At 37.7% G+C, this 14,361-nt stretch overlaps 1 protein-coding gene across 6 annotated transcripts in view; it reads left to right on the top strand.

The window, feature by feature from the left end:
• The window catches only part of PIAS2 (protein inhibitor of activated STAT 2), an 87,456-nt gene that overhangs the window by 20,335 nt on the left and 52,760 nt on the right, over positions 1-14,361 (top strand). For all 6 annotated transcript variants that reach the window (XM_090285560.1, XM_090285557.1, XM_090285555.1 and 3 more), the window contains 2 exons: positions 1,681-2,155; positions 6,841-6,925. In XM_090285560.1, the coding sequence (XP_090141686.1) occupies positions 1,681-2,155; positions 6,841-6,925 (560 nt within the window). The remainder of the gene's footprint in view (positions 1-1,680; positions 2,156-6,840; positions 6,926-14,361) is intronic.

The raw sequence follows: 14,361 nt of genomic DNA on the forward strand, positions 1-14,361 counted from the left end.
TAAAGTGTAATGACCGTGGTATTATTATATACGTTGGTATGTGAGAGTCATTTAGAGCTGCACTGCCCAGTGTGGTAGCTACTAGCCACGTGCAGCTCTTAAGCTCTTGAAGCGTGGCTAGTCCAAAATGAGATGTGCTCCAAGTGTAAAATACACATTGGATATTGAAAGTTAGTATGGAAAAAAATCTTATTGACACTTTAAAAATTTGATTTTTTTTAAGTCATAAAAATTGGTTACATGTTGAAATAATACTTTTGATCTGTTTTGAGTTAAATAAAACATTATCAAAATTAATTTCTTTTATTTTAATGTGGCTACTAGAAGACTTAGAATTCTGTTAGACAGTGCTGATTAAGTGTGTAAAAAATGGTTGCTAGGATTACAACTTAGTAGTTCTTTTACCTGTACAATATGACATATAGGGGCATAATATATGAAATAGAATTAAGAGTTTGCTACAGCTTTTATATGCAGCTGTACTTGATATATTTAAATTTGTTTGCAGTTCAGATAATGAACAGCTATTCCTGACAGCTATTTAAAGGTCAAGAAGAGTTTTAAACAATTGCTTCTGGGCTGTCAATGAGACTTAAATATATATAGAACAGAGGAATTACCTATTATGCATCAGTGCTAGCACTAGGTATTGCGCCTGTGCATACCCGCCAGGTCGAGAAGGAGTTCCAGGTAGCTGTGGAGTGTGCTGCGTTGAGGAGAGGTGGGGGAAAGTTTTCCTTAGGGTCGTTTTCTGAAAGGGCCTCTGGTCAGCCTCAGGTCTTACTCTTCTTTCTGGCTAGATGGTGCATATGTGCACAAGTGCATCTGACCCACATGTGGGTTACTTCTGAGTTCAGAATTGACTGAAAATCACTTGAGTAGGTGGATTTATGAGCAGGGAGTGGCTAAAAGTATATACCAAGCTTTGTTGAATAAATAGATGGTAACATCTGAAGCAGGAACTGCCTGTTACTTTCATTTTACACCTAAGAACAAGTCAATAGAGAGTGGCTTGGAGTGAATCTTGTCTTTTAAGATTTGTGATGACTCATTTCCCTGTTCTTAAAAAGTCTTTTCCTCATTGGATACTCAACTGAGAACCAGTTGTTCTAGAAGTTTGCTAAATAAGATGTATGGATTTTTAGCTTTAACAATATCATTATTTTCTTACATTTCCCTTCATATTTGAGATGGTAAAAAAATTCATTGGATTTTGGATCACAAATTCTGTTGATTTTGTAGCTTTACTGCTTAGCATCAGAAATTATGCTTATACTGTTGTAAAAATTAATTATTTGGTTAATTGATGATAATATGTATTTGTAGGGCTTAGTTTTAAACAAGGAATATTTTCATTGGTATAGATTTTGTAGTCATAATGCATACACAAGTTTTCAGATAACAAGTAAGCAGATAATAAGGTGGTTAATAGAAACGAATAAACTACCAAAACTGAGTACAAGAAAACATAATTAACACCATAACTTGAATGTGATTTGGTGGGGGTGGGACTGGCAGCATAAACGGGAACAATTGTAACTGGTATGCGGGAATACTGGGTACTAGCACATGCCAATTTATAGAATGCTGGAAAAATAAGATTTTATAGTATATTTTAAATAGAGTTTTATATACTTGTGGGTGACTGTTGGCTTATGTCTTTTTTTTTTTCCCTCTTAGAATATGGTTTCTAGTTTTAGGGTTTCTGAACTGCAAGTGTTACTTGGCTTTGCTGGACGGAATAAAAGTGGACGCAAGCATGACCTCCTGATGAGGGCGTTGCATTTACTGAAGAGCGGCTGCAGCCCTGCGGTTCAGATTAAAATCCGAGAACTGTATAGACGCCGATACCCACGGACACTTGAAGGACTTTCTGATTTATCCACAATCAAATCATCGGTTTTCAGTTTGGATGGTAGCTCATCACCTGTAGAACCTGACTTGGCTGTGGCTGGAATCCACACGTTGCCTTCCACTTCAGTTACACCTCATTCACCATCCTCCCCTGTAGGTTCTGTGTTGCTTCAGGATACTAAACCCACGTTTGAAATGCAGCAGCCATCTCCCCCAATTCCTCCTGTCCATCCTGATGTACAGTTAAAAAACTTGCCCTTTTATGATATTCTTGATGTTCTCATCAAGCCCACGAGTTTAGGTAAGTGTTAGACAAATCCATTTCTTCTGGATAACAAATAAAGGAGGAGGCCTTCAATTATTGATTAATGATTTGATGTTAATATTATAAAATTGAGACATTAATGCTAAATGTTTAAATGTACAGATAAAAAACATATTGGCAACCATGACTAAAATCATTTGCGTTCTCATGGCTTAGAACTCAGATTGCTTCTGTGTATATGTGTGGGAACAGACACAGATCTTATGTATTGCCTGTGATCTTGTGTTTTGATTTTTTTGATATTTTTACAAACAGACTTAATTTCTTTTTAACATAGCTTTAAACTGCTCTCCCAGGAAATAAACCTTTTATACTTTTTTTTTTCTATAGTGGCACAGGGGATTTGACACACATTTTTTAGCTTTTTAATATCCATCAACTGCTCAGAAGATTTAATAAATTTCATCATATTACTTAAAGTTGATACATGTGTCTGTAACAAATTTTTACTTAGGTTGATGACTTCTGTGTTGTAACTGCATAATTTCTTACTGCCTAATGAAATTATGTACAGAGGTGTTTGGGTTTATTGATGAAATAAATTGTTTGAAAAGTGGTATTTCATAGGTAATTGAGGAGATTATTTTTTTGCCTATCCTTTGTGTAGGATTATACTGCCGTACATCTTGGTTGCGCCACAAGGAAATTTTGAGGGCAGAGCTGGTTAATGGGGGGTCAGTATGGCCTGATTGGTTTGGCAGACCAAGGTGGCTATACCTTTTCCAGGCTCTTTCTCCTTGCTTTGTTTTTATTTAACAATACTGAGCAGGCAGGTAGAGTAATTCATTATATCCCTTCATTACATTCATTCTGAAATAGGGATTATGTGTTTGTTCACATTTTATTATTTGTACAGAGTCTTATGAGTAGAGTCACTGCATCGAAGAGTAAGAACACTTTAGACTTTTGATACCATATTGATTGCTAAAGTAGTTTCCAGAAGAGCTGTGCTAGTTTAAATTACACGAAGTAAGATAACATTTCTCATTTCACTTTACTTTCTGCCTTTATTAGGTGTTATTAAAAACAAATCTTTGTGATTTTGATGGATAAGGACCTTGTGTCTTTTATTGATAATTGATAATTTTTATTTCTAAAATTAATAATAACAAACATTTTGTTTTATTATCTATTTTTTAGATTTTACTTATTTTTAGAGAGAAGGAGGGATAAAGGGAGAGAAACATCAGTGTGTGAGAGAAACATTGATAGGTTGCCTCTCGCACACATACCCCCAACCAGAGACTAAATACATGTGCCCTGACTGGGAATTGAACCTGTGACATCTTGGTTCCTAGGCTGGCATGCAGTCCACTGAGCCACACCAGTGAGGGCAGGAGAAAACATTTTAAATATTTATTACCCAGTTGCCTTTTTAAAAAGATTTTATTTTCATCTTTAACCCCGCCCCCATTTTTTTATAGCTTCATTTATCTAGCTAAAATGTTTCTGTAATTAATTTTATTTCTCCCTTTGTCATGGTTTTTTGGTTTTTACCAGTGTACAATATCATGGCTTATACATACGTTTCTTTCTCAACAACTATTGAAAATTTATTTCTTTGTGCGCATTTTGAGAAAGATTCAGACTAGTGATATGCTTGGCTGATCCTACCTCTTGGAGCTCCTCAGGAGTATGGGCAAGGTGAGGACTGAGAATATAAGGGCTCATGGGGCCGTGGTTACAGTGGAAAGTGTTAGAGACAGAGTTGAATGCCTCGGAAGAAAGACTGGAGACATGATGCAGCAGTGTGACTTCCCTGCTTAGCACTTAGCATCCATAGTACACCAGGGGGTGACCTCCAGGGAAGCTTCCCGCTTTTCTTTCCTTCCTTTCCTGCTTTGTTCAGAAATAGAAGTTTTCTTGCTTTTCTGTATTCTTCATAGAGTTTCTCTTTCATTAACTTCAATAAGATTAAAGAAAAGTAGACTTTTTATAAGTTTTTAAAATAAAACTTTGTATCTCATTTGGCTTAGATAAAATAATGCAAGAAGTATTTTGTGTTGAAGAGTGGCTTAGAAAACCCTGCCTTTTCCTCATAGTTAGAATTTAAGGAATATATATAACCTCAGGACTTAGAAAATACCATTTTACCCCTGAGCTAAAACCTATCTGTATATTTTCCATGAGTGCTGCCTGTCATTGTTTTTATAATAAAAACATTATAAACTGATTCTTGTATATGTTATTGATTATGTTGTTATAGTAGTCCCAGTTTTTTTCCCTTTGCTCCCCTCCTCCCAGTACCTGCCCTTCCCTCCAGCAATCCCACACCCCTTAGTTCATGTCCATGGGTCATGCATACAAGTTCTTTGGCTTCACCCTTTCCTATATTATTCTTAACTCCCCCCCACCCCCACCCCGGTCTATTTTGTACCAACCGATTATGCTTCTTAATCCCTGCACCACCTCATCGCCCCTCTCCCCCAGCTGATAACCCTCCAAATGATCCCCATACCTATGATTCATTTCCTATTCTGGTTTGCTTAGTTGGATTTTGTTTTTATTTTTTAGATTTAGTTGTTGATAGTTGTGAGTTTGTCATTTTAATGTTCATAGTTTTGATCTTTTTCTTAAGTCCCTTTGACATTTCCTATAATGATGGCTTGGTGATGATGAACTCCTTTAGCTTTACCTTGTCTGGAAAGCACTTTATCTGCCCTTCCATTCTCAATGATAACTTTGCTGGATAGAGTAATCTAGGTTGTAGGTCCTTGCTTTTCATCACATTGAATACTTCTTGCAACCCCTTCTTGCCTGCAAAGTTTCTTTTGAGAAATCAGCTGATAGTCTTATGGGAACTTCTTTGTAGTAACTCTCTTCTTTTTTCTTGCTGCTTTTAAGATTCTCTTTTTATCTTTAATCTTTGGCATTTTAATTATAATGTGTCTTGGTGCGGTCCTCCTTGGGTCCAACTTGTTTGGGACTCTCTGTGCTTCCTGGACTTGTATGTCTATTTCCTTCACCAAATTAGGGAAATTTTCTTCCATTATCTTTTCAAATAAGTTTTCAATTTCTTGCTCTTCCTCTTCTTCTGGCACCCCTATGATTCAGATGTTGGCACATTTAAAATTGTCCCAGATGTTCCTAAGCCTCTCCTCATTATTTTCAATTCTTGTTTCCTCATTCTGTATTGGTTGACTGTTTTTTTCTTCCTTATGTTCTAAATCATTGATTTGAATCCCAGTTTCCTTCCCTTCGCCATTGCTTTTGTGTGAATTTCGCTTTGTTTTATTTAGCGTAGCTTTCACTTCTTCCCTTAGGCGTTTGCCATACTTAAGCATATCTGTCAAGCCTGTGAGCATCTTTATCACCAGTGTTTTGAACTCCTCATCTGTTAGGTTGGCTGTCTCCTCGTTTGTTAGGTTGGTTATCTCCTCATCTGTTAGATTGGCTATCTCCTCGTCACTTGGTTCTCCCACTGGAACCTTGATCTATTCCCTCTTTTGGGCCATACTTCTCTGTCTCCTCATCTTGACAGGCTCCTATATTTGTATGCCTCTGTGTCTTAGGTAGAGCTGTCGCACCTGTCTGGATGAGTATTTCTTCTTTATATATTTGTTGGACTTCCATGCAGCTCGATTTTCTGGAACTTCTGGTTGTCTCTAGTTTTGAGGTAGTTGTATTCCTTCTTAGTTATGGAGGGAGATGCAGTGTGTCTGTCTAGGCCTCCACCTAGGCCAGAAGTCCCTGATTCTTGTTTTAAAACAGGCTTAAATATTTTGTTATTCTGCCTTCTGCACCAATGGAAGAAAAAAATAATTTGCTTCATGTATTTAGTCTTCTTATGTCTGATTGATAAAACCATGATCTAAGAAATGTTCTTTTAGACCTGACTGGTGTGACTCTGGATTGAGCACCGGCCTGTGGACCAAAAGGTTACTGATTCAATTCCCAGTCAGGGCACATGCCTGGGTTGTGGGCCAGGTCCCCAGCTTGGAGTGTGAGAGAGGCAGCCAATCACTGTTTCTCTCGTACATCATGTTTCCCTCCCTGTCTGCCTCGTTTCCCCTCTCTCTAAAAATAAATAAATAAAACCTTTTTTTTCTTGAAAATGAGATTTTTCCTAATGGAGACAGGCAAGGATTACGTGGTGTGAATACCAAGCAACCGCTGCCCATGGAAAGGGAGAGGGGCTGAGAGAGGTGAGGCTTCGGAGAGCGTGGAGGCTTCTGGGAGTCACTGAGCAAGAAGGAAGAAATGGGGCAAAGTTAGGGGGATCCTGAAGTTTGGGGGCTCAGGTCAGTTTGCCAGTCTGGTTTCCTGGAGCAGCAGGGGTATCTTGTTTAGGCGGGAAGAGATGTAATCAGTCTTCTGGGGCTTGCTGCTCTTAACAGCCCTCAAACCTGAGTCCTGGAACTCTTGGTCTGTGTTTTTGGGGTAGGTTCTTCTGGTAGTCTGGATGGAAGGGTAGAGGCCAGCTGGCTCAGTCTCGATGCAGGGTCAAACACACTGTGAACACCAGTGGAGAGCCTCAGGGTAAAAACAGTAGTCGGAAAAAAAAAAAGAGAAATGCTCTTGTAGACTTTGAGGTAGAAAGTTAAAAAATCAACATGATCCCATAGGAACATAATTGCTACAATAAACTACCTGTGGTGGTTGCAGGTGCTGATATCCTTGGATTTGTTATTTTAATATTATCTCTTTTTCCTTCTTTCTAGTTCAAAGCAGTATTCAACGATTTCAAGAGAAGTTTTTTATTTTTGCTCTGACACCTCAACAAGTTAGAGAGATATGCATATCCAGGTAAGAGGAATGTTTTGAATGTATTTCTCTGTGAATATTGGTGTATTAATCTGCTACGGCTGCCGTAACAAAGTACAACAAACTGGGTGGCTTAAACAGCAGCAAGTTATTTTCTCACATTTTTGGAGGCTTGAAGACTAAGGTTAAGGTGTTGGCAGATTTGGTTTCTCCTGAAGCCTCTCTCCTTGGCTTGTGGACGACTGCCCTCTTGCTGTGTGTACTCATACGGCCTTTCCTCTGCACCTGTGCATCCCTGTGTCTGCTTCTCTTTTTATGTGGACACCAGTCATTGGATCAAGGCCTCAATCTTAAGACTTCATTTAACTTTTACCACTTTTTAAAGTCCCCATCTCCACATAAGTCACATTGAGGGTTAGGGTTTCAGTATGAATTTTGGGATGTGACAATTCAGTCCATAACAGTTGGACTATTTCTCCTTAAATAAGTGTGGTATGTACCTTGATGAAGGTTACCCAGATATTTAATAAATATTCTGTTTTTGTAAAGAATTTTAACCTTTGACTAAAACCCCAGAGTATCTTTTGAATTACTTTTTGTCACATTTGGCAGTAATTTTTCAAATGAAAAATTTATTCCAAATATAGCAACATAAAAAAAGAATTTGTGGTAACAGCCCGAAGGCAGAATGCTCATACAAACTGAAGCAAGTAGACATTATTAATAATTTTTCTGGGGTAAGAATGTCATCTGGAACTGTTGTGAGCTGTATGGTCACCTGGACCAAAACATTAGTAGAAACCTGAAAACATTTATGAAAAGCACTCTTAGCCTAATCATTTAGAAAAAATAGGAGAAACTTAAACACGTAAAGAGCAAGTGAACTAAGAGAGAAGAGGAAAGAAAGGAAGTCTGTAGTATACATTTTTCCAATTGTAAATATAGTCATCTTTTGTGTTAATAGTATTTATGAGACCTTTAAAAATTAAAAATTTAGCATAAGATTCTTTAAGTTTAAAGATTTAGCATAAGAAAACTGAGGTTCCTCGAGGTCAAATGATTTTTCTGGAGTTGTAGAGTTAAAGGTAGAACATAGAGCTGAGCAAATTAGAGGTCTTTTACCTCCTTTCAGCTATTCATTAAAATACTTGTTTTTCTAGAATTGTTAATGGGAATTTTTCAGGAGAAAGGATTCTGCAGTTTTTGCTTTGTTTTTTAAATCCTCACTAGAAGATATTTTCATTGGTTTTAGAGAGGCAGTTGGGGGGAGAGACACACGACCAGGGATCGAACCCACAGTCTTTTGGAGCACGGGATGATGTTCTAAACAACTGAGCCACCTGGCCAGGGCTGTAGTCAAGTTTCTGGAATTCTTACAACATAATTACATATGTTTTTTATAGCCACTTTTGAGAGAGAGAGAGAGACAGACAGAGACAAAGAGACTCTCACAAAGGGGAAAAAGACAAAGTGTTGAAAAATAAGATTTAAAAAACCAGATAGGCCCTAGCTGGGTAGGTAAGTTGTTCAGTGTCATCCCAGTGTACCACAGTTGCAGGTTTGATCTCCAATCAGGGTACATATAAGAATCAAGTAATGAATGCATGAATTAGTGGAACAAGAAATTGATGTTTCTCTCCCTTCCACCCACCTTCCTTTCTCTCTCTAAACTCAATAAAAAAAAACAAAAAACAGTACAAGGAATACTCCAAAAAATCCAGTATTGAAATAATAGGGGGTTCAGAAAAAAGAAAATTTAGAGGAGGAAATTACCAAAGAAGTAAAATGAATGTAGTTTCATGTAGTTCATGTCCATCCAGGGCAAGGTATTGAGTGAGTTTTTGTAAATTGGAAGTACTTTGAACCTTGGGGATAGTAATAAACCAGCTAACAAACAAGTAAACAGAATAGCTTAAATAATATATGTCCAGAACTGTATCATTAACCTTAAGTTTTGTTACTCAGGGATAATCCCTTGCTTGAGACCAGCATTTACTAAGTGTGTTATTAGGTACAGAGCGCTATATTATGTGGTATGACCCCTTTCTACAAGTTGTTCATAGTCTTGTTAGTGAACCGACTTATATACATAAAATTGTCTTTGACATTGGGAGGCATCATACGAAGAGCGCCAATTTAGTAAGGACAAGTGAGAGCTGATGTATAGGAGGGGGGGATTACTTTTAACTTTGGGTGCCTGGGAAAGCTTCACTAGAGTGTTGGGTGGGCCTTTGAGGGAAGGAGATTATAATAAGTAGATTTAAAGATACAGATTTCAAGGTACATTTTTTAATCATTTTTTTTGGCATTTGAACTATGTAGCTGTATTACCTAATCAAGAAATGAATGACTAATATTTAAATAATTAATTTCAGCCTACAATTTTAGTCATGTTCTGGAGATGGATGGTGGTGATGGTTGCACCGTAATGTGAATGTGCTTAATACTACAGAACCATACACTTCAAAATGGTTAACATGATACATTTTTTAATGTATATTTAACCACTCAAATATTTTTTAAATTAATGATAAAAGTAAGGCTATTTGCAATTCTCCCTCCAAGGAAAACAGAACACACATACACGTGTACATATAAACCCCAACCTTTTCAGAGTTGTCTAATTGAGAAGTAAAACATCTTCTTCTAAGTGGAAGTAAAAGTTGGTACCCATTACTGTGCTTTCAATAATTATCAACATTTTGGTAGTCTGTATGTGACCTCCTCTCCACATTTTTTCCTGAAATATTTTAAAGCAAATCACAGACATATAATTTCATCCGGAAATACTTAAGAATGATTAATTTTTAACATACCCTAAAAATTAATAATTCCTTAATATAAAACAGTGTCTAGCCTATGTATTCAAATTTTCTGAGTGGTTTCAATATTTAAACATTGCCATGTATTACATTGGACTTTCAAGATTTTTTACTTCGAAGTAATAACATATTTACAGAAAAGTTGTAAAAACTGTAGATATATTCTTCACCCAGCTTTCCTAAATATAAACATTTTGTATAACTTCACTGTAATTATCAAAACCAAGAAATGAACCTTGCTATAATACTGTTAACTAAATAACAGACTTTATTCAGATTTTACCAGGTTTTCTGTGATTGAATTTCTGTTCTTGGATTTAGTCCAAGATCCTAAATCACATTTAATTGTGTCATTTTAGTTAATCTCTTTCAATCTTTGATAGTTTTTAGTTTTTCCTTTTCTTCTGTAACTGTTGATACTTTTAAAGAGTCAGGTATTTGTAGATGTCCCTCAGTTTGCGTTTGTCTGACGTGTTGTCATGATTAGATGGAGATTAGGCCTTTTTGGAAGAATACCCAAAGTTATATTCCCTTCTCAGTGTATCATATCAGGGGCTACATAACATTGATACATCTTATTTTTGGTAACGTTAACCTTGATCACTTGGATGAGGTATTGTCTACCAGATTTTCAGACTATTAAGTTGCTGATTTTTTCTTTGTTATTAAAAAATGGCTTGAGGGAGAATACTGGGAGACTAGGCACATACAGTTTCTTTTCAATTTTTGCCCACCAGTTGAAGTGTTCACTTGTGGATCTTGTGAGGTATTCTTTTGTAGGGAAGAGCAGTCCCCTTTCCTATTTATTTATTTATTTACTTGTATCCTTGTGGGCTCTTGGGTCCTCTCTAAGGGTTATAATTCAGTGTTATAGTAACTTGTGCTGTTGCTCAGGCTCTTCTACCCTTTGGCCATTAGGCGTTCTTTCATGTTGATTCCTGCGCCCTTTAAAAAAGTGTATGTTTGTTTACTTATTTATTTTAGAGAGGGGGAAGAGAGTGAGAGAAACATGGGTTTGAGAGAAAAACATCGATTGATTGCCTCCGTGCACACCCAGACTGGGACTGAACTGCAAGCCAGGCTTATGCCCTGACCAGAGATCAAACTGGAAACCTTTTGCTTTGCAAGACGACATTCGATGAACTGAGCCACAGCAGTCAGGGTCCTATGCCCTTTTGATTTGTCTCCATCCATTTCTGAGTAAATCACTTTTTGGTCAAACGGGTGTTCCAGGCTCATCTTGTAACTTCCCAGTTCTGGAATTAATCACTTCTGCAAGGAACTCTGGTTTCTCTCTTACAATATTTCCTGTATCACTTTCTTACACACGAAACAAAACAGCAACAAAAACAGTTCATTTGACTCAGTAGCATATCACGCCTTCTGGATTTGGATGACTGCGCTTCTTGTGGTGTCATTGAACTTCTGTCCCTGTGACTCTCGGACTTTGCCACATATTAGAATCAACTAGGGACACTCCAAATACCCATACTTTATTCATACCAATTAAATCAGAATCTCTGATAACAGAAACCAAACTAGTAGTTTCTAAAGCTCCCCCGGTGTTCCCAGTGTGTAGCAAATTTGAGAGCCACTGCAACACATCCTGTTCTTTCCCTTTGCCTCTGATAATAAATAGTAAATTCTAAATAAGAGGCTTGAATACATTCAAGTTGAGCTTTTCTGTTCTTATTGTTACATCTTATAAAATTGATTAGTGAGTTCAACTTTGTTGATGGTTTCAGCATTCCCTGTTCCTTTTGGTTACTGTTGCCTCTGATCAAGCTCTCTCCTTCTCTCACACTGACTTCTCTTACATGTTTCCAGAAATTGATCTGTGATATTCTCTTCACTACTCTGATTGTATCCATGAATATGCATTGTTATTTTTATATTAGTGGCTGCAATATCACCAGCACCCCCCTCTGGAGACCTTTCTCACGCCCTCTACTTGAATGACCCACAGGCACATCAAACACAGCACATTCAGAATTGAGCTTGCTTTCTTCCCAAACCTGCTTGTTTGTCTTTCGTTCTTTCATTTATTCATGTAGCCTCACAGCATATATTGATTTACTTACTGTCTACTATGGTCCAGACAATGTCCCAGGCATTAGGGGTGCAAGGTTGAAAAATAAACTGACCTCAAGGAGACGTTTACTTGGGGTATTTCTTTCTGTTGCCTATTTCATTAATGGCATGGGATCTGCCTGGACAGAGGCCTCTCTGTATTATCCCGCATTTCATCTACCACGTGTCAGTCGCTGTACTCCATCAGTTCTTTTCCTTGAAATGACACAACTCCCCCTTTGAGGTAGCTGGCATGGTCTTCAGAGTAATTCCAACTAGAACATGAATTCTGGGTCAAGCACTTGGTCTCTGTTCCCCTGGGTGAAAGCTCTAAAGCCCATTGAATTTTATTCACCTGGTGTATAAAATTGGAAAAATAATCACCACCTCACTCAAGTTGTTGAGTTCTGTAACTTGCTCTATCCCTTATCCTGCTGAGTAGCATCACCATCAGTGACGTTGCACCGTTCCAAAACCTGGTGCTCCTAGATGCTCCCCTTCTCTTCTACCTCCTTCTGTCAGCCAGTGAGTTGTATTATTTACTATACCTAAATATCATTCAGTGATACCTGTGAGCTTGCAAGCCCTCTTCTTTTGCCTGTACAATTGTAATGGTCTCGTAACTCACCCAGCTGACCATGTTATTTTTCTAAAGCCCATTCAGTTTTTTTCTCATTTGTGCTTAAAAACCCTGTGGTGATAACTCATGAAGTCCACACTCTATTACCTGGCAGTCTTTTCACCATCTTCCTCTGCTCATCTTGCTATCTCATCCACTGTCACTCTTCCCCAGCATCCTGCACTCTGGCTAGGCTTTCATAGCCTTTTGCGTCTTTGCTTCCCTTCTCTTCTGCCTTAAGGGCCAGTTCCAGTCTCCCCTCTTCTGGGATACCTTTCCAGGTGTCCCCAAATACATCCTTTGTCTCTCATTGTACTGTGGGCTATATTCTATGAAAACATTGTTGCATTTATTTGACTATTGCATTTACAAACTTCTTAATGAAAGAGTGGGGCCTGAGATTCTGCATTTTAATCATTTTTCTATTCCCAAAGCCTACAGTGCTTGGCATATAGTAAGTGCCTCCTTTATATTCGATAAACAAGATCAACATTGAAAGTTCCCACAACTGTGAAACTGGCAGAAAATGAATGTCAGAAGATGCTTAGTCATTACTCATAGTGTTTGTGAAGATGCTTAGCACATGCATTTCCCAGTTTATGTTAATTTCTTATTGGAACAAAGTATAAATCATTAATGAGCTATTAAAAACCATTTATAACATGCTCCATCTTTCTCTCTCTCCCCATTCATTTCTTTGTCATTTCTCTTTTTTCAAATTATGTTCCCCGACCTAACAAGATTCTGCTGTGTCGTTCTGGTTGATCCTCACCCTTTCCTTTGGATGAGGATCACTGCACTAGTGAAGCCACTGTTACTGATGTGTGTGTCTCTAAGTGGAAATGAACGGGACCACTGCTATACAAATCCTGTTTTCTAATTTGTTTGGACATTATGATAACTGCCTTGAACTTTTTTATTGTGACAAAATTAAATTTCTCTTTTTTCTACAGCACTTATTTTTCATAAGTTTCTCTTATACTTAGCACATTTTACTTTAGTTGTGTATATTTTAACTACGAGAAATATAAGACTTCTGAGAACAGAACCAAAAATGTCTTACTTACCTTTGAAGCTCCATCACCAGGACTGAAATGGTTCTTGATATGAATGAGAGAAATGATAATGGGTTACTCACAAGAGCTCTGTGTTGTCTAGCATATTGATATGTTTTGAGTAGACATTTTAGAAGGGTGGAGGTTACCACTGGCAAGGGAAACAGAGAGAGCAGAGCTAATGGTAGCCAGCTGCTCACACATGTTGAGCACTTCTTAAGCTAGGCACTTCTGTGGATTATTAACACATTTAATTTTCACGACTTCATGAAGTAGGTGCAGTAATTTTCCATCTTTAACATGTGTAGAAACTCAGGCACAGAAAGGATAAATATTCCTGACGGGTATGACTCAGTTGGTTGGGTATTGTCCTGCATAGTGAAAGGTCACCTGTTTGATTCCCAGTCAGGGCACTGGTCTCGTTGGGGCATGTATGAGAGGCAACTGATTGATATTTCTCTTTCACTTTGATGTTTTTCTTTCTCTCTTCCTCCCTCACTCCCCCTCTCTCTAAAATTTTTTTAAGAAAGAAAGAAAGGTGAAGTAATTTTCCCAAGGTCATACAATGTGAGACTGTAGGACTCAAGCTGGTCCCCATTGTGCTGTACTGCCTTCCAGTGAAGAAGAATGGCCCAGTTAGCGCAAGATGAGGGCTTAATGTACTCTGAAGAAAGACTAATCTATAATGATATCCTCTCTGACAAAGTTCAAGATTTATGATAATGGCTAAGGACAATACTTCTTAAATTGTTCATATATGCCACTTGGGGATCTTGTTAAAATGCACATTTTAATTTTGTAGGTCTGGAGTGGGGCCTGAGATTCTGCATTTCTAACAAGCTCCCAAACAGTAACAGTGCTGCTTCACTGTGGATTCTTTTTTGAGTGGCAAGGATTTGGAAGGTGTCACTG

This window comes from Furipterus horrens, unplaced genomic scaffold (genome assembly GCF_987537825.1).
Source record: "Furipterus horrens unplaced genomic scaffold, mFurHor1.1.pri manual_scaffold_8, whole genome shotgun sequence".
Lineage (NCBI taxonomy): Eukaryota > Metazoa > Chordata > Mammalia > Chiroptera > Furipteridae > Furipterus > Furipterus horrens.